A 21,042-nucleotide genomic window follows, 5' to 3' on the forward strand; every position below is an offset into this window, starting at 1 on the left:
AACACCATAAAGGTTTTGGTCCTGCATGCTGATCATCACCTGTGTCACTGCTGTCATCATCATTTCCATAGAAATGAATGTGTGGTTATCAGGTGAATGATCTTGACCCATCTCTCCCACAGTGGGAGCATAAGGAATGGAAATAACTCAAGAGCTCATTTCTATAAGACTTAGTAGGCTATACCTTTGTAATCCGTCTCCATGCTACCCCCTCACTGAACCCAGGATTTACTGCAACAACTGCACTTTTAGGCTTTCTTCCTCTGCTGCACACACTGATAGAAGTGTAGCATTCACACACGCGCGCGCGCACACACACACACACGGTAAGTGCACCTTCGGTGTTTATTTTATGTTCCCTGGTGGTCAGTGTAACTGCAATAAATCCAAACACTGGTAAGTTTTAACAGCAGATGATGCTCATGGAAGCAGCATTTACAGGGAGCAGCCAGTGTAATAGGTGGGCAGTCATTGGGGCAGTGCTTTGGGGAGGGTAGTTAAGTCTTTGATCAGGTTTAGCTGGCAAGTCAGGTCTTTGACATTTGAAGGCGAGGCTGAAAGGGTCTGAACAGAAAAGCAAGCCTGGCGCGCGTGCACTCACACACACACAGAGAGAGAGAGAGAGAGAGAGAGAGAGAGCGTGTGTGTGTTTAGGAAAGAGAGAGGAGGGTTGGGTGGAGGAGAGCAGGGAACGGTGAGAATTCATGCTGTGTTAGCATCCCCTCAGCAACTCCATCAATACCGCATACAGCTGAGAAACTGGCAAAGGTCCTCCGTGCTGCGTTTTCAGGCTTGGACTGCAAAAGAGAGCAACTCCCACGACCGGTCGGCTCAGTGTGCTGCTCTTGCTGCTCCTGCTGCTGCTGAGGGGGACTCTGAGAGGGGCAGAGCGCACACACACGTACACTCACCCACACACTCACTGGAGCCTCTGCTGCATCAAGAGGAAGAAGAGGAGTGCGGAGGAGGGTACGGAGGGACACGCAGACTGGGAATACTAGAGCCAATCCGGAGAGGGAGAAGACTGCGAGGAGACCCGTGCTAATATGCTGCCGTGGTCCGCGGGGACGGCTGAGCACCAGGGACTTTGACAGGATCTCAGTGCACCTGCTCCATGCACGCGGGTAAGACCCTTCACATTCATTTTACACCAGGGACTCAGAGTTTGAGGTAATTACTTTATATGTGTTTATGTGATGCTGTGTGTGTGCGTGCGTGCGCGTGCGCGAGAGAGATCCCACTTATTTCTTCAAGTGGGTTTTGCCTGCATTGGTGCACTGTGGTCACATACAGTACTTTTAAAGGAAGTTGCTTGCTCTGGGGGCTCTTCTGTAGAGAAACATGCACTGTTTCTCTACAAATCAGTTTGTTAATAAAAACACATTCATGAGTGGAATAGATGAAAATCTTGGAGAAATTCTGATCTCTCCAGCTTCACACATATCAGATAATGTTTTCCAGTCCATATACACCAGTAACTTTTACAAAAATGAAAACAGATCAAATATATCACAGCACATCTCCAATCATAATTTGACAGCAGCCATGTGTATCTTTGTATGCGTCTGCGTGTGTGTGCTGAGAAACTGGTCACTCTCAGAACTGCTCTAAGGAAGTACAGCTGCCCTGTAGGGGTGTACACCCCTCTGAAGAACTCAGTTCCAGTTTTCCATGACATCATGGAGAGGTTATTGCTCAAAGTAGCAGCAAAATTACCTGATAGAGCCATGTAGTGCCATTGTTAACCAACTTAAGCTTTACAGACATACAAAACATATTGGCATCTGAGTCAACATAAAGCCACAGGAACTTGTCTACTTCATGAACTCTGTGCTGTTGGACAGTAAATAACACTGAATGCTTATTTGGTCTTTGTTTTCTTGAACCACGTGGCAGCTGCTGTATCATGTGAAGCAGTAAGGTTTTTTGAATTCCCCTTAAAAGCTTAATTAGGACTGTACCTGACTCTGTAATCAGGTAAATGTATACTTTATTTATCACACATTATATTCCCGTTTCTGTTGGCGTCACATGGAGCTGAATTTATTTCTTCAACTCAAAGGAAACAAAAGCAAGACTATACACACACACTGCTCTGAATAATCTGAATGAAATTCAACACACACACACACACACACACACACACACACACACTGGAGCCTCCTAATGGGGATTGTGGTAACTGTAATCCACACTTTTTTCTTTCATAGTCTGTGACACGTAGGCACTGGAGTAAACAGAAGTCAATCAGAAGCTTGGTGGCATTTCAGGGAACACCTTTAACTTCAGACATGGCTTGGGACACTTGCTGCACTTCCCTGTCCCTCCTGTCTCCTTTCACTGCAAACAATTAACACATGAACAGCAAAAAGACACCAACAAAAAAAGATCAAGGATTAAAATGCTTTCATTTTTATACATTTGTCAGGGGCACTGAAGACTTCATTAAATTGCTAGTAAATAAAATAAATGGTCAGTAAGAGCCTGTCAGCTCAGCAGCAGGTTTGCGCAATTGCAGGATGACTCCTCAGGCTTATCTTGCATTTCACAAACCAGAAGAGCTGACTGTGAGGGAAAGAAAGAAGCGTGGTCAAATATTAAGCAGCATGAGGCCTTTTATCAGCCAAGGATCAGAGAACTCTAACTACAGGCTAACCTGTCAGGATACCTGCCAAAGCAGGTGTTTTAAAATAGTCGAGGTGTTATGAAGTGAATGAGGCAATGAAAAGCTGATTTTCTCTTAGTACATATGGAGATCGCAGCATGTTCCTCTTCTGCTAACGTTACACATGCTATCACAGTTTGCGTGGTAATTTCAGTGGGTGTGTCCATCAAAGGGCTGGCATTTGTTTCACTCACGTTCACGTTATAGATCAGCCTCTTTTCCACCAACCAGGAGTTGGCATTTTGCTAATTCTCCCCTCTGACATTCCAGTAACAGGTTTTGCATTTGTAGGGAAGTGAGTGAAGCTGACAGCTTGTTTGCAGGCAGGATTATTAGCACTGCTTGGGGACAGGCCCAACAGTGAGAAAGAGTGAGGGATCTGCGTCATATGTTGTGAGGACCAAATCTGCTTAACCTACTTTAGTTTTGCACAAAATATCTTGGGTTTACTGGAGCTCCAGTATGGTAGCTATTTGTGATCCAATTTGTTGTTCATCAAAGTTTCAGTGGTGATGAATTATTTAAGGGACAACAAGCAAGGGGCAAGTTTTCCTACATTAAAATATTATCCTTATTTAAGTAAAAGTCCTGAAACAAAAACGGAAAAATAGACCCTACTTAATGATTAGCAAAAAAATGTGCACAAGTGTATTTTAGTAGCAATTTCCAATATAGGGTTTACTTAAAGGGCCATGACATACATTTGAAGAGTCCTGAGATGATTAATGAAGTGAGATCTAGCCAATATTTCACAAAAAGGCCATCTTTGGCTTTTGGTGAAGTATTGGGATAGTTTTACGTCTTTGGATTAGCAAACCATTTAAAAAGTTTATTGGGGATTCTGTCTCTTGCTGAAACACTTACAACTCATAAAGTGTTTGAACTCCAAATAATGTTTGTAGAATCTGCAGTTGTCCTTTTCATATGTGGCACACAGCAGGAGATGATACACCTCACATGCGTTCTCACTACTGGCAACACTTCAGAAGGTTTAGGGAAGAGTGTTGTCTAGTTAGAGCACACAGCAGGCAGGAGTGAAATATGCTGTGATTTCACTGGACAATACCTGTGCTATTGTTACATTGAAAGAAACAGAGCTGGCAGGTTAAAAACTGCTTAATGTACAATTAACCTGCTAAGATATTTCCATTATCAGATGCAACTTCACGCTCAGTCTATAGCGCCTTATGAAAGCAACTTTAGACTAAGAGCTAACACTGGCAAAAGGTCTTTACAAATTGCCCTTTGTAAGAGATTGCAGGTCTGAAAGGTCAAATCATCCATCAGCTTATCCAGCCTGGTTATCTGAGCTGACAGGACAAAAGGAAAGATACACTCTGGATATAACACCTCACATTACATCAACATCTCTAGCCAGTTTAGAGTCACCAGTCAACTCAACACGTATGTTTTGGGGACAACCTGGAGCACTCACAGGGCCAGGGAAACCATACAGAGAGGGGCCCAGGAGGTTCAAACCCAGTAACTTCTTTCTATGAGGTGACAGCGTTAACCACTGTACTACTGCGCCTCCCACCTGAAATGAGTCAATTTTGGACAGAGCACTTAACATCCATTTATTTATTTTTAAAAATATTTTAATTTAAACTTTTTCTGGAAATGAAGAAAAGCAGAGCATAAAATGAATATTTTTGTGTGCAGCACTAGTAGCTCAAAAATATACTTAAGTTGTCAAGTTTGGTGGTATAAACAGAGCCTGAATCCAGCATACGAGACCAGAAGGAGGAAAATAAAAGAGAGACTTTATCGCAGTTGATATGTCCAAAATAAACAGAGCCAAAATATATGGGAACAAACTGAGCTGCATTAGAGAGGAACATAAACAGATGCTTTAAATAATGGGAAGGCGGGTCTACACATACACACAGAGAGGGCTGAGAGGCAACAGGAGATTGGTGGGGATGAGCCACAACTGAACATAATCAGCACAGTTGAATACAGTTAGGGCGGGGCTAATGGAAAAACAGACCATTAAACTAAGGTTAACCTTTAAAGGAAAATAGAAAATAACACAACAATGAAATATCAAACACAGATACAAGACAGGGGAACCAGAGGGAACTAAAAATCCTAAAAAAAAAAAGTGAAAATCTCAAAACCAAGGATTACAAAACTGAATCTCAATCTCATCACTAGAAAAACAATAAAACTCAAACAGAGCCCTTAAACTCAATTGCATTAACTAAGAATCCAAACCTCAGAACCTAAGGACCATCCTAAGTATCATAAGTACTTGAGTAAATCTACCTTCATCCAGAGCAAATAAATACAGTTTACATATGCAACACCAACACACTGTTAGCTGCAGATTTCTGTCCAATTAGAGGAGATCTTTCCATTTCTCATTTGTCTTCAGGAACTTTCTCTAAGCAGCGCTCCATTCAGTACTGCAAAGTTTTTTTTTTTCTAAAGTTCAAGGACATTAAGATGTGCTCAGAATATCAAGCAGTCCTTTTGGTTGAACCTCAATAGGATAATTTGGTGATGGATTGCACCACGTTGAGTGATACACCTGCCATCCTGTGTATGCTGAGATTCATAGCAGCCAGTGAGTAACTAGCTACAGTATGTGTGGGTGAAATACCAGAGCTGGCAGAAATGTGTGAGGGCAATGTGGAAACAAAACAAGGGGGATTTTAAAACTCAAGGGGCCCCTGCTTCCCTGTAAAGCGCAGTGTGACGAGAAAGCTAATAGGTGTCGGAGTGCTGTTAATATTTAACAGTTTCCCATGCAATATGCATGAACAAAGGCAACAGTGTGTGTGGACATGTTCCTAATTAACACAATTGCTTCCTTTTTACAAGCACTAACAGGTTACATAGACAAAGCTAAACAGTGGCTGGGCTCTCCTCAGGGTCTGACTTCTGCGTCCTTCACAGAGCGACATCAGCTGCACATTAGTAACACAGACATAAAGACAAATATCAGTTTGGTAATGATAAAAACAACACAAGTACATTTTCTACCGCTTGTAGTTTTAACAGCAAGTCATCACAGTGTGACGGTGTGTGTGTTGTTTACAATTTCACTCGCTCTGTGCATTCAGATTATGTGGAGGAGCTGACGTGTGCGATGGCCAGCTTGGACCTGCAGGTTCTCAGACCTCCAGCTCTGCATTACCGTTACCTCCAAAACAAGCAGCCCAGCTCCACGATCTGACTGTACCTCCCCTCCTCTCCTCTCCCCCTCTCCCTCCCTCTCCCTGGGTGTCCCTCAATCCTGGGCCCACCATGGGAGGATGCTTCTCCAAACCCAAACCAGGTAAACAGCTTGTTTGCCCAATTCAAGCATTAGTAAATTTTGTAAAATCCACAACTGCTGTATGATGTCCTTTACTTTTTTGGATATTTTTTTTGTCTTTATATACATCTTTATAAGCCTTGAGTCATCCTTCGTTTCATTATATTTTGCTTCAAAGGAGCCAGGCTTTTAATTCTTTTAAAGTGGTCTTAAGAAATGGTTTTCTGGGTTTTCTGTAGGTCTTTCAAAAATGTATTGGATTTATTGGCTGCTTTCTCTCATTTCACTCCAGTCCTTGTACCTTACCATTTTTAAAATAATGCTTTTTGTTTAACACTGTTCAACAAGGGACCTAACTCAATGATAAACCAGTGTTCATTAGAAAAAAAAACTATTTTAAATAGGCACTTTGTCACTGCCGTCCAAAAACACAAAATTTGTTCCAATTTCTTTAGCTGAATATATGAAAAATGCCAAAGGTAACAAAGACTGATGGATATAAAATTGTATTTTTGCACTAACAAGGTGATTCCCAAAAAGCTTTTAGTAAAAAAAAACATGCCATATCACAGCATGGTGCACAGTGTGTCCTTAAAAAATGTGAAGAAACTGGACAAGTGCCAGACAGAAGAAGAAGCCTGCCTATAAACTATCTGCAGCACATGAATAGTATGTGAAAGTAACGTCCTTAAGAAATAGGAAAAAATCGAACAAGACTTGGGGCACGACCTGAGTGATGCATTTAACCCTTCAGTTGTTCACCAAAGCCTCATCAGCAATGCTCTCAATTGAAGCGTGGCTGTCAAAAAGCCAAATTTTTCATTCAAATTGTTAATATGTACGTCAGGGCAGGAGAGAGGTGCAATAGTGAGTGTCTACAGCCATCTGTAAAACATGATGAAATCTCTGTTGTGGTTTGGGGCTGTTTCACTCAGTGATGTTGGGAATCTTGTTAAAACTGATGGCATTATGAATGCAGAATGTTTTTTAAAGAAATACTGTAGTCCTTGTAGTACTTGTAAGGATAGTGAAGAAAATATAACACAATAATTATACAAAAAGCACACTATTTTAATTTTTATTCTATACAAGGTTAAAATTATGAAGCTTTTCAATGTAAATCGGGACCGTTTGGTGTCTTTGTTTGTCATTTTCAGAGCTGTTGCTTCCAAATCCTGTTATACACTTCCCCTCAGCCTCCTCTGTTTGCAGTTTATTTTGTGTGTGTGTGTGTGTGTGTGTGTGTGTGTGTGTGTGTGTGTGTGTGTGTGTGTGTGTGTGTGTGTGTGTGTGTGTGTGTGTGTGTGTGTGGGAGGAATTTAAATGCTCTCCCTACTGTCTTTGGTTATTAAGGACTACATACTGAGACACAAATATCTAAAACTGACATGTGTACAGTATGTGTGAGATCTGTTTATGCATCACCTCAGTGTTGGCATTGCTAAGAGGTACTCTAATAACATACTCGACTTCACATTCAGGTGCACTGAATAAGATTTCATCATCTGTTCAGAGACTCTAGTTGTATGTAAATGATGACTGTCAGGCAGCTGAACAGTAATAAGTGTTGATAACAGTGTAACCTCCAGCTACTAATGCACACTCAATGCACAACAAAGATTTACTATCTACACTGGAAAAATGTCTCAGGTCAAAGGCTGAAGTCACTTTCAAGTTCTAATAGAATGAGAAGAATAGAAAAGATTATTATTGTCACTATACACATGTACAATGCGATTTAGAGCATCTTCTACCCAGGCAGCCGTGTTAAAGCATGAGATGGAAAAGAACATTATTAACATGAAACCTATAAAGTAGCTTATTCGGATACTTTATACTATGATTTATAAATAAGGATGACTCCCACTCTAAATATACAGTAAATACTGTAGAGGATCATTTATTCACATTTATATAGAAGTGAGTAAAAAGTGGGAGTAAATTTGCACCATTAGAAAGTCTATGATGGAGGGAGGCCTTTAAAGACAAACTGCTGTACCATCTTCATTTGCCTAAAAATGTGAAGAAATACAAAAAATAAATATAAAATCTGAACATTTTACATAATTATCTATGCCATGCTTGCTACTGAGTAAATGTAAGTCTGTGCTGGGCAACTTACAAGAATTAGATCAAATATATTTATGTATGTTATAACCCTGATAACTACTTAGTCTGATCAAATGAAGCATCAGTGTGACGACGTCTTATTTAGCCTCAGATATTACAGCTGCTTCTGGAGATTCTCTTCAGCCGTGGAAAGCTTTCTCTTTCTTTTCTCCTGCAAATGCACTCACTACTATGATTTTCCATTGATTTTAATTAAGACTTGCTCAGCGGGAGAAAATTCCAGCCAGATTACTGTGTAAGAACCGGATGATCAGCACATTTTTCCAGCCGAACAGATAAAGCCTGCTGCAGTGAAAAAGGAGTTACACAACCGCTTCTTAATGTTCGCAAATACAAAGCAAACAGCAGCGCATCAGAGAAAACGGAGTGGCTCCAAAATACATAGATTAATGTGCTCCGTGCTGCTGCAGTCTGTATTTTTTGCTGTCATCTTGGGAGAGCTGAAGCTGCACTTAAATCTCCACCGCTCCCATGAATATCGCATTATTTAACGAGCATCATTTAAAAAGCCTCTTCAACCTGGTTAAATCGTATTTTTGAGAATGAACTGATGATTTTTTTTTTTTATGCAAATTGTCAAACTATCTCCCTATTTTGGGGATTTTTATACCACATCACCAAAGAAACAACTGAATAAGAGGTATGCACTAGAAGGGAGAGAAAAAAAGAAGACAGGGTTGCACATGCTTCCTGCTTTCATTTGTTTGAGCTTTGTGGATGTCGGAGTCAATTTGTCCTAAGGTTGTAGACATCTCTCTAGGCTGTAAGGAAAATTGCTGCTATAAATTCTAGAGAAGGATAGAAATGAAATAGCACAGAACAGGTTTATGGAATAATAAAGATAGTCCACTGGTGATCGTTAGCATCAATATCCCCTGAAATCATTTTCATTTTAAACCTTCACACCATAATTCTGCATCAACTGCATTTATTCAGCTGTGCGTTTTCGCACATTTTCTGATTGGACCATGTCTCTGCTGTGCAGTTGAAGTAAAAGTGGAACTCTCTCTCCTGGATAAAGAAAAAGAGGTGGACGGGTTGTCGCCTAATGGCAAAGCGAGCCCCTTTGCTGAATGCAGACCTAACGGGGCCCTGGCTCACGGCTCTGACGATGACTCCACCCTGCTCCCTCTCTACCACAAACCCCGGGACTATGTGGAGGCCTCTGTGTGCCACGTTAAAGATCTGGAAAATGGACAGTAAGAACGTGATCACGCAGCTTTTTTTTATTCACTTACCTGTTGATGCACATTTTAAATATGTTAAAATACTGAAGGAAAGTAAAGCTTGGGAAGTATTGAATTAGGTAAGACTGTCTTAAATTGTGAGATCAGGATTGTGTTTCCTTTTCCGTTAAGATAAGGCGAAATTTCATTTCCCAGCGTTAATGTTAGTTAAGAACTAAATTGTGAGGACGTTTGGAGGTCACCCAGAATGAATGAATTCTTTGTTTTTAGTGTTTTTAGGTGACCTGCATAGATGTAGCACAAATACAGTGCCTCCTGTTTAAAGTGCAGAAATTGTTTGTTAGAAGCATCCATGACCAAACATATGCAGTTATAGCCATACACACTGGGATAGTGTTGTAGTTTTGTACATGAAACAATGAGTTTTAAATCAATTAATCAAAATTTGGCTGAAGTGCAGACTTTCTGCTTTAGCTCAAACTTTAACAGAAGTACTGAATTAACTGTTTAGGAATTAAAGACATCTATTATACATAGTGTCTGATGTTCAGAAGCTCAAAAATAGGTTGGACACTTGAGTGACAAGCAGTTTAATAACTAGGTGAGGCCAGTTCCCACGTAATTTAATGAAAAACTGAGCAGATGAAAGATCTGGACTTGATTCCCAGAACTTGATGATAGTGGTGATAGTTCACCAGGACTGACTATATGAAGTCCAAAGAGATGTCACTCTGCCTCTAAAAGATGATCTTTTTACACTCAATCATGTTACTGACCTGTTACCAGTTAACCTAGTTACCTACAAAATGTTCCTCCAGCTGTATCTATTAAGTACCGCTTACTTTTCCAGCCTTTTGTTTCCCCCATCACACCTTCTATATTTTACTGTGAATAAAATCTCATAAAATATCAATTTATGCGAATTGCACATTATTGTGCTTTATTTCTATGTTTACATTTTATACAGTGTCCCAATGTTTTTGGAATTGAGGTTGTAAAATCCTTTCAAAGTAAAGTTTACACATCAATCACATCATCAATCACATCTTAGCTGTTTGAGTTGGTGCACAGAGGCAAAATTACAGAAAGCGTGTCATTGTCCAGTTACTCTGGATCTGACTATCATTTTATTTTGTGTGCTTGACAGAATGCGAGAGGTTGATTTGGGAAGCGGCAGGGCTCTGTTGATTAAAGAACATGGGGAGTTCACAGCCATGGGCCACAAGTGTCCACACTATGGAGCACCTCTGGTTAAAGGTGAGATATATATTTTTAGTTATGGAGTGACGGGGCGAGTTCGATGTCTGCACATAGTGTTCCACAGTGGATGAGAAGGCTGTTTCCCTGCACCCTCAGAAGGGGGAATAGGTCCTGACCATCGTTTGTGCTGAATGACAATCAAGTGTACTGATCTTTTTTGAAGTTACTTGGCGTGGTGCTTAAAAGTGTTCTGCTGAAGGACTTTAATACTCATATTGGCAACAACAGTGTGACCAGGAGGGGTATGACTGGGAGGGGCAGCCTGACAGATCTGAACCTGAGTGGTGCTGTGTTACTAAACTTATGTGCTAACCACAGTTTGTCCATAACAAACACAATGTTTGAGCATGAGAATGTCAGTAAGTATAATGAACCCCAGGACACTCTATGATGATAGATTTCGTGATTGTTTGCTCAACCAGTCTATGTGTTTTTTCCTGTGGGCAATGCTTTGAGGGTAGGGAGTAACTAAGGGCCATTCAGTCCCCGTATAACCACAGCAAGAGCTTGGTCCACATTGCCAGTAGTAAACCTGTTACCAGTAAAAGCTGGACTCAAAGACCAGGACTGTTCTTTGTCAGTGATTCTGTTCATGACTTTTATGGATTTTCTAGGTGTAGACTAGTGATGGAGGGTTTCTGATTTAGTGGCCTCAGGATGAAATCTCTGGTCCTTGCAGATATTGTGATTCTTCTGTCCTCATCAGGCAGTGACAGTTGAGTGTGAAGTGGATGAGATGTCTGGATGTCGCTGCTTAGACTGCTAAACAAAATGTATGGATGGGCCATATGCTGTTATTTCAGGTGTGCTGTCCAAAGGACATGTGCGTTGTCCCTGGCATGGTGCATGTTTCAACATTGCAACAGGAGACATTGAGGACTTCCCTGGACTGGACAGCCTGCCCATCTTTCAGGTGACCTTCCACACTGGTGCTACCTCTTAACACATTTCCTGCCTAATCATCTTTTTAATGATCATCAAAAAGTGTACACATCACATAATTCTGTTTGCAGGTCAGAGTTGAAAAGGACAAGGTGATCATTCGGGCAAACAAGCAGGTAACACGAAGAAGAAGATGAAGAGTTCATGCAGGAAAGTCAGCTGACCACCTGATTGACCTAGGATCTTTCTTTAATGATTTTCAGGCTCTTCAGTCACAGAAAAGGTCAAAGCCCATGGCCCGATGTTCAGCAGTCATTAACTCCAACACAGGATTCAGCCATGTTCTCATTATTGGCTCAGGTTAGTGTGTGTGTGTGTGTGTGTGTATATCCTCTTTATTGTTTTATGTCTCACAGCTGACCCTAAATAACTCCATCTTTCTTTGAGTTTCTTCTTTGCAATGTTATGTGCATCTGTTTTGGTTAACTTACTGGCAGGTCCAGCCGGTTTGGTGTGTGCAGAAACACTGAGGGAAGAGGGCTTCACGGATCGCATTGTCATGTGCACTATGGACAAACATCCTCCATATGACAGGCCTAAACTGAGTAAGGTTTGTACACAGACCCTGAACACATACAATGAGATAGACCTCACTTAGCCACCAAAGTTACATAACAGACCGCAGAGGTGCTGCTGTGGTCAGCGCTGCTAAAACAATTCTTTGAGGAAAAGCTACACACTTCAGAACAACCAACAAAGCAAAGGAAAATGGCTTGTACATAAAAAATATATATAAATAATTCATAATTCCAAATATGACTAAGATTTTCAGTCATATCTGGTGTAAGAACACACTTTAAAGGCTGCCAAGTCAAAAAGAGACTGCCTATTACTTCTGTGACTAGAATGACTGCAGGATCTGTTGTGTTTTTACAACAGGCTGAATATGATTAATTGTGACTTTGCAGTTTCGAGCAATAGCGTGGGAATGAAAGGGTTAAATGACATTTCTAGACTTTGTTCCAACTGTTTGCTTTGCTCAGTGCTAACTTGCTACCCCTCAGTCCTTAGAGAGCACGGCAGAGCAGCTGAGACTGCGCTCCATGGACTTCTTGCAAGATCATGACATTGAACTTCTCAAAGAGAAAGAGGTGATTAATATTTAAATGTTTAATTAATCATTCATTAATGTTTAATGATATGTATATATCTGTTTTTTGTTAGGACTGTTTTTAAAAAAAGAAACTGAAGGAAAACTTCAATTTACACCTTCATTGTTTTTGTTTTGTGTTTTTTTAGGTGGTGGCAATAGATGTGAAAACACAATCTGTGATATTTGAAGATGGCCTGAGGATGGAGTACAGGAAACTCTTTATTGCTACAGGAAGCAAGTAAGCAAAAAATATTCTTTTCTCGTGATGCCAAAGAGCTGAGAATGTAAATGAGTAAACTGACACCCGATTGTGCTCCTGTTCCTGCTTGAAAGACCAAAACCAATGAACTACAAGGGCAAAGATGTCAGGAATGTGTTTCACCTCAGGACGCCCGAGGATGCTAACAGCATAGCGTGGCTAGCCAACAACAAGAATGCAGTGATTGTGGGAACGTCATTTGTGGGTGAGACAAAGACACATTTATAAACATATTGTTTTCATAACATTTAAATTCGCAAAAAAGATTTTCTCAGAAAAGAAAAGTATCAGATATTCAAATTTTTATCTTTTATTTAACAGATAAAACTAATATATTGATACACTGTACAGTTTTTAAACATTATATTATATTCTTTCATTTATTGTTTTATTTATATATTAATTCATTCAGACATTATATATTTCTTTATATATTAACTACTATTCATTGCTCATGTTTTTTTCACAGTACAGCTTTGCATATAAAAAAATTGTCCACTCATTTCCAAAGGTGTTAACTCTTAATGTATTACTGTTTTGTGTCATCCTGCATTAACTAGTGTGTATGTTAAGTGCTGTTTATTCATTATGACGGCAGGTATGGAGGTGGCTGCAGCTCTGACTGACAAGGCCCACTCAGTCTCTGTCATCGGGATCGAGTCGGTCCCTTTTAAAAAAGCTCTCGGGGAGAAAGTAGGGAAAGCCATAATGAAGGTAGAGACGCCCTCCTGGGAAATCAAGCTTTTCAGAACATGAAGCACTTCCACAATTCTATCATCAGCATTCTCCCTGAGAGGAAACTATTAGTTAAAATGCAAATCATGTTTCGCAGGTCAATACTGCGCCACAAATGGGAGTGTAAATCTTCTCATTAGCGGCGATTGATCATGCAGACACATGAAAATTCAGCGGTGAACTTTTTCTCTCTCTGTTTTCGAGTATTCACTAGAACCGTTTTGTCTTCGCAGCTGTTTGAGGCAAACAGGGTGAAATTCTACATGCTGAACGAGGTGTCAGAGATGGTTGGCCATCACGGACAGGTATTCAGAAAGTGAGAGAAACAGCACAATGCTCGGACGCACTATTGTCTCTTGTTTGACAACGTGGCAAAACTCAGATAAGGAGATAGACATTGTGTCCACTGAACTTGGGATATTGAAGATTGCATCCATCTCTTGGGGGAAATGATCTAAATAACTTTGAGAGACGCCGTGACTTTACATGTATAATCCCATTTCTCAGTAAAAAAAACTAACTGAATAAAAATACCAGTTTTTATATTAACATTTATTTTGCGTGAGAGTTGTTAGCATATCAATAGATACACTAGCACATAACTGCAAGCTGTTTTTTCCCTGTTACAGTTGAAAGAGGTTGTACTGAAGAGTGGAAAAGTCCTGCGGGCAGATGTGTGTGTCATTGGAGCAGGTGATATGAAACATAATACAGAATATGTCCTTATTGTCTGTCATTAATTATCTAAAAATTACTTTGGTGACATTAAAAGTGTGTTTTTGCACTCTTGCTCTGCTCTCCTGCAGGAAGCGTTCCTGCAACAGGGTTCCTGAAACAGAGCGGCATCCACTTAGACTCCAAGGGCTTCATTACTGTAAACAAGGTGCTGTGCAGAGCCTGGAGCCTCACTTAAACTCTTTGACTCCCATTTCGTTAAATTCTTCCATCTTTCTTCCAGAATATGCAGACAAATGTTGATGGGGTCTTTGCTGGAGGAGATGTGGTGATGTTTCCTTTCCAACCACGCAACAACAAGAAGGTGAACATCCCTCACTGGCAAATGGCTCATGTCCACGGTGAGTTTGTTGTAGCATGTTCTTGACTGCATTCATACTCCATAACTAAGGCTTTTATAACTCAACTATGTCAATGTTTGCGTTTTCCACTGGCACTAACAGGAAAGGTAGCAGCTCTTAGCATGATGGGCAGAGCCACTGAGGTCAAAACCGTGCCTTACTTCTGGTCAGCCATGTTTGGGAAGACCATACGCTATGCAGGTAGGCGGGCCTTCCAACCATCTTTAGTGTTTGCTTTAGCCTGAAAATTTGTGTTAAGAGGAAGACTGACTGTGAAAAAAAGATCAGAGACTGAGAGGAAATGCGTGTGCCCTGAAATATTGGTACTACACTGCCATCTAGCTGAACAAAAATGAAGCCCGTGACCAAGAATTAGGCCTGAGTCGGATTATTTGTTTCTATTTGTGGAGGTTATGGTGACGGATTTGATGATGTCATTATACAAGGAGATCTGGATGAACTGCGCTTTGTAGCATTTTATACAAGGTAAGATTCCTAGAATTTTTCTGATATCTTAGTACGCTTGTGTGTTGTTGTTCTTTAACTATTGTGAACTAATATTTATCTTTTATTGTGAAGGTACCTTCTCATTGTTTCCTCCTCTGGTCCATCTATAGGAGTGAGGAGGTGGTTTCTGTCGCCAGCATGAACTATGATCCCATTGTATCCCGAGTGGCAGAGGTCCTAGGATCCGGAAAGACGATTAAGAAGCGAGATGTAGAGTAAGTGTCCTTCCGGACCAGAATCTGGTCGTGGTTACAATAATAGTTTTGGTGTCTAAGGTTTATGTTAAAGAAATACCTGACAAATGTTTTCAATCTGACAGAAACCACAGTGAGAGATGGAGTTTATAATCATACGAAGTTTTCTGTGAGCCAAATAAATTGTTTTATTTGAACACACTACAGAGCAATTATATATTTAGATATTTTACATGATTTATTGATATTTTAAAACTGTATTTTAAGAATTACACATTTTCCCCACTAACTATATACACTCTTTTGACAATTAGTTAAACCCTGCTGGCACCAGGTTGAATCTCTCGTTCCACCACATCCCAGTGGTACCCAGTTGGTAGTAAGGAGCTCAAAGTGTGCCAAGAAAATATCCCCCACAGCATTACAGCACCCCTACCAGCCTGGACCGTTGATACAAGGCAGGATGCATCCATGTGTCCATGTTCTTTATGCCAAATTCTGGCCCTGCCATTTTAATGTTACAGCAGAAATTGAGACTCATCAGACCAGGCAAAGTTCTTTCATTCTTCTATTGCTCAATTTTGGTGAATATTGTGTCTCAGGTGAGCATGAATTGTAGTCTCAATTTCCTGTTTGTAGCTGACAGGAGTGGCACCGTATGTGGTCTTCTGCTACTGTAGGCCATCTGCTCCAAGGTTTAATGTGTTGTGCATTCATTCATGCTCTACTGCATACCTTGGTTGAAATAAGGGGTTATTTGAGTCACTGTTCCCTCTCTGTCAACTCGAAGCAGTCTGGTCATTTTCCTCTGTCCTCTGGATGTTTTTTGTGTAAACTCTAGAGATGGTTGTTTGGGAAAATCCCAGCAGATCAGCAGTTTCTGAAATACACCAGCCCATCTGGTACCAACAACCATGCCACGTTTAAAGTCACTCAAATTCACCTTAATTCCTCGTTCAGATGCAGAGTTTGAACTTAAACAGGTTATCTTGTCTCCATGCCTAAATGCGTTATGTTGTTGAGATGTGATTGGCTGTTTAGGCATTTGTGTAACAAGCAGTTGAACAGGTGTACCTAACAAAATATTCATTGACTGTATAGCAAATACACTGAGTACATTTGCATTTTAAGAAAGAACCAGCATAGTTATGAAGTATTTAAATAGTTTAAGCAGTTGTAATTTCCATGTTTCACTTTAACCACCAATAATATTATTGATATATAATATTATACTACTATTATGCCTTTAACTGTATATAAATTCTAAAAAGAATTAATTGCTTGTGATGCTCTCTATTATGAGTAAACATTAACAGTAATATAATATTAAGTAAAACTAGAACAAGACCAAACAACTAGAATTTGTTTAAAAGGGCTGCTAGAAAAACCCAACTTCTCTCAATAAAGAACAGGGCAGCACATTAAAGTGGGGATGTTTGTTTATAAAGCATAGCAGCATGTTTGGTGAAAACCAAACAATGCACATAAGCACAAACACATCATAACAACTATTTGCACAGTTTTGGAGGGGTGATGAAAAAATCAGATAGTCACACAGACAATGATTACTTCAAGTTACTGCTGCTAAAGGTGGTTCAACAAACTACTGAATCATGGGGTGTGCTTGGAGTTTCACAGGATTTCAGAAAGTCCTGTGAAAACTTTTTTTTTCATGACTGTGCAGCTATAGGATTAAAAACTGTGATGGTAACACAAAGCTTTAATCACAATTAATACTATGAAATTACACACACTGGTTAAGGAGCCTCTGTGAGAGGGTTTACAAATCAGTTTCTTGACTATTATCAGGAACTGCTGGATCTGTTAAATGCAGCAGAACCGTACCGTAATGATGTTGCTGGAATCCTGTGTCCACTTTTTCCTTGTTTTTGTGACCATACTGTTGTTGTGTCTTCTGTTTCTAATAATGCTTGCAAAAAACCTGAAGGATGTTAACACGACTTGGCAAGTATGGAAAAATATCTGCTTTTTCTCCTTTCTGCTTCACGCATTAACAGCCACTCACAAGGAGCTGTAATTTATCAACTAACGTGTGATTTTGTTGGCATGTTTTTGTTTGTATGTAATGGGATTTTATGTGTGTGTGTTTTAGGACTGGAGACATTTCTTGGTTGATTGACAAAGGCTCTCAATGACTTCCCATCTGAAGTTCCCAGTCCCTTTGGACACCTCCATATGGACACTCATGGTGCTGAGATACTGAGCAGCTATCACAGTCTATTCACAACACACACAAACCTGCTGATATGACTGTCTGTTTGGGACATGCTTACCTGAGGACATCACTTTTTCTCCTAAGAGATACTTTAAAATAACAAAAGGAGCCACGCACGACCTGAAAACACTGAGCGACTGTGTCGGCAGGTCTTTTATTATCGATGTTGTCTTGTTTCACAATGAAGCAATACCGGTATCAGCCTCTGTGCTGCTGCAAGATGTATCTACCTGTACACTTTGTTTATAAGAAGCCAGGGAAGGGCAATGAGTTTTTTTGTACAGATAATATTGTAAATAGTTATAATCCTGAATGCACTGTAACAAAATAAGAGCATACATTTTCCAGTGAATGACAGACGTGGTCGTATGCTTGCATACAGGCCGTAGATCTGCATGGTATAACTTGCTATAACAGGAGTTAAATTAAGCCCCAAATAGTAAAAAATTTTTTTAATGTAGACACATGAGCAAAGCTTAAATCTGCAATAAAAACAAACTGTGTTACCACTTCAGCACAAGCCTGAATGCAGCTTTTAACCTACTTACCAACTCTCACTCGCAGCGTTAATTTGTGATTTATTATAATGGTTAGACTCACAGCTTACCTCTCTGTTATGGTTGCCTTGCTAGTAGAGTGCACAAATGGAATTCTTATTCTTTGATCACATACTAGTGCTTGCATTGTAGATTCGTGTATTTTCTAACAAGTAGGTATAACCCCTCGGAAATGAATAGTGAGCAATAGTAGCTTAAGGTTAATTTGCATAGCCGTCACCCCTGTAGAGACGTTGTTTGTTACTAACTCAGGGAACTGAGGATTGTGGCCTGGGTTTGCCGGTCCCTCTGCAAGCAGAAAAATTGAATTTGTTGCTTAAATATTTCCTCACAGTTACTGCAGTTTCAGTGGTTCAGAGCTTGCAATGCGCTTCATGATAGAAAGCAGATATTTGATTGCATCCTGGAGTGCCGCAGATCCCGAAACACTTGAGCTCTGACACACACGTCAACAAAGCGATTAAAAAGGCATTGTTCTCCCTGCAGAGATGTCTGGAATGGCATTTTTATAACTAAACTTTGAAATAAAAGTCTTCCAACAATAACTGCTTTATGTTACATTTTATTTTTCATGTTATTCTACTTGTTATTTGCATGTCTGTTCTTGACTGTATTAACTGGAAAAAAAAAAAGTGTAACAGGTTTAAAAAAAATGTTTAATGATTTCCAAAGAGGTGACAGAGCGTAGTTTTTGCATGTTTTTCTTGACAGATTTCATTCTTTGATTCATGGTTATTAAAAATATAGATGAAATCACTTGAGTCTAGATTTCATGCAGTAGCACAAACATTTCACAGAATTTATAAATGAAGTTTCACAACTATATATATAAAAAATCTGAATTGTGAGCCATCTAACATTAAAAAACAAACAAACTGGGAGTGTCCACAACTATATTGCAAATAGCCTGGAGGCTTGGATAAAAGTAAGGATGCACCGATCCAACTTCTCTATTCTGATAAAAATTCTGAAATGTCAACTCAGTGCTTTTGCCACCAACTCTTTCAGTGCATCATGTATTATGAAGCAAGATTTCATCTTAGCCAGGTAACTTCAAGTTTAGGCCTGGGTTTTGTGGATTACAAAGGCAGTTCACATCTTTCTGGGATATATAACCATAGAAACTTATGCCAGACAGCTAATCTGCTCTGGAGCAGAAAATAGTATCACCATTCCTGGAAGAGTAAGTTTTTCTGTCATTAGCATCAATAAGGAATATAGATATAGACTCCTTCATATAGGATGCTAAAACAGGGCACATATTTGTGCATGTGGACCTCATTTGCAGCTAAGTTAGATCTATATTTGACCTGTTTTTCATATTTTTTCTGCAGCTGAAAGGGTAAGGCAACAATTGCCTTACACGCATCTCATCCACAATTTACTGTGGCTGTTTATTCGTGATAGAGCTGTAATGCTAGTATGTCTGTTGACTTACACAGTCAGCATTTATACCAACTTTCCTTTCTGGCTTTCAATCGGCCAGGCTTTATTAATGTAGGAGTGCTTTTCCAGTCTTACTGACCAAAATTCTTCACAAAGTGCCTTTTAATAATATAATCTTTCTATTACGTACACACACTCTGCTTTCAGCCAGTGTTGTGTGTGTTTGACTGCTTCATATTGTTCTAATATTATAGTTTTACCTCCCATTGTAAAATCAGCCTATAAAACGGACAGATCTGCTGTTACAGATTGATCAGATGCAGTTCATGTAAACACATTCGTAGCCATGTAGAAAAATTGTGAGTTAACTTATCGAGCTGATAACCATCTTCATGTGACCGATTAACCTGCTCACTAATGTTAGAGGTTTATTTATATCAGTCACTGCAATTAAAAAAAAGAAAACCTCAAAAGCAGCTCTAATGGTAATGTAGAGCATTGGATCAGTGCATCTCTAAGAAAAAGCACCTCACATGTTGACATCTGTCAACACTGATAAATACATCTACAAACAGTGTGGTGAAGGCAATATATGGTGTCACTAGTTACATCTATCAATAACGGACCGGCAGGATTCAGTGCTTATTAACACAAGTAAGAGGTACCTGACAGCGCACTGTACTATGGTGTCCCTGAGGTGCAAAACACAACAAAAACTACAACAAGAACTAAATGAAACTTCAAACAAACAAACAAAAACATTACAAAAAATAAAATAAAACTCACCTTTCTCAGAAGCGTTGGGGCAACATTTTTTATTGTGACTGGACAAAATCAAGTTCGCCGGCTACAGTCGGGAGAGATTTCCAGCTTCTATGCTACTCTTATATAAAAACCTTACTTGAAAGCCCTGAGGCCCACTTAAAAGAAATATGGTCAAAGAGATGAGGTTGTGTTATGCTGAGAGCTACAATCCCCACCATGGGACCATTCGCAGCTAAAGCAGATCCTCAGCAAGGATTTCTAGGTGGCATTTTTATAGCCTCTATTTGATAGAAGAGTAGAGAGCGGACAGGAACGTAAGGCGGGAACAAAAGGCCAATCCAGCCTTTTGACTGGATCATGTAAATCATTACAATGGTGACACAAGGCCAAAATATACAATATCCTCTGTTGGTTTGAACAATGGGAATATTGTGTTTCTACAGGGGGTAGGGCAAACATGCTCGTATAATGATAGAGTCAACCTGTTCCCAGGAACTTGAATTTTATCCGGTCACAAACAAGAAATGTTGTCACCAACTTTCCCGTCAAATGTTTCTTTTTGCTGCTGTGTGTGGCACCTCTAGGCCACCGTACTGTGCTGTACTGAAAGTCTGTGGAACATCTAACAATGATTACACGACAACGATTTATATATAAAAATAAGTGATTGGCTCTTTGGAAGCAAGAGAAGGATTCAACGCAATAAACATGTTTTTATCAGATGTCCAACTATAATGCCCAGGCTTTAATCACAGCATTGGTTATTGTAGCTATTGCTTAAAACACAT

The 21,042-nt window shown here is 39.8% G+C and overlaps 1 protein-coding gene across 4 annotated transcripts; it reads left to right on the top strand.

The window, feature by feature from the left end:
• The first annotated feature begins 664 nt into the window (after positions 1 to 664).
• Positions 665 to 18,856, top strand: aifm3 (AIF family member 3). Of its 4 annotated transcripts, none has more exons than XM_026187460.1 (21): positions 665 to 1,124; positions 5,734 to 5,948; positions 9,043 to 9,256; positions 10,392 to 10,501; positions 11,308 to 11,417; positions 11,518 to 11,562; positions 11,650 to 11,746; positions 11,884 to 11,996; positions 12,451 to 12,537; positions 12,686 to 12,777; positions 12,873 to 13,003; positions 13,397 to 13,512; positions 13,767 to 13,838; positions 14,163 to 14,226; positions 14,340 to 14,416; positions 14,492 to 14,609; positions 14,712 to 14,810; positions 15,020 to 15,095; positions 15,227 to 15,331; positions 17,259 to 17,279; positions 17,424 to 18,856. In XM_026187460.1, the coding sequence occupies exons 2-21, from the start codon at positions 5,918 to 5,920 to the stop codon at positions 17,464 to 17,466; spliced, it is 1,821 nt and encodes a 606-aa protein (XP_026043245.1). In that variant the 5' UTR covers positions 665 to 1,124; positions 5,734 to 5,917; the 3' UTR covers positions 17,467 to 18,856. The 4 variants fall into 4 exon arrangements, with proteins under 4 accessions (XP_026043245.1, XP_026043247.1, XP_026043248.1 ...); XM_026187462.1 differs by having other exon boundaries at positions 17,259 to 17,275; XM_026187463.1 differs by having other exon boundaries at positions 9,079 to 9,256.
• The last annotated feature ends 2,186 nt before the right edge of the window (positions 18,857 to 21,042 follow it).

Source organism: Astatotilapia calliptera, chromosome 12 (assembly GCF_900246225.1).
Source record: "Astatotilapia calliptera chromosome 12, fAstCal1.2, whole genome shotgun sequence".
Lineage (NCBI taxonomy): Eukaryota > Metazoa > Chordata > Actinopteri > Cichliformes > Cichlidae > Astatotilapia > Astatotilapia calliptera.

Coding starts and splice junctions, on each gene's coding strand:
- aifm3 (XM_026187460.1), top strand. CDS start 5,918: ATGGGAGGATGCTTCTCCAAACCCAAACCAG. Junction 10,502..11,307: donor TGGAGCACCTCTGGTTAAAG/GTGAGATATATA, acceptor CTGTTATTTCAG/GTGTGCTGTCCAAAGGACAT. Junction 11,418..11,517: donor ACAGCCTGCCCATCTTTCAG/GTGACCTTCCAC, acceptor TTCTGTTTGCAG/GTCAGAGTTGAAAAGGACAA.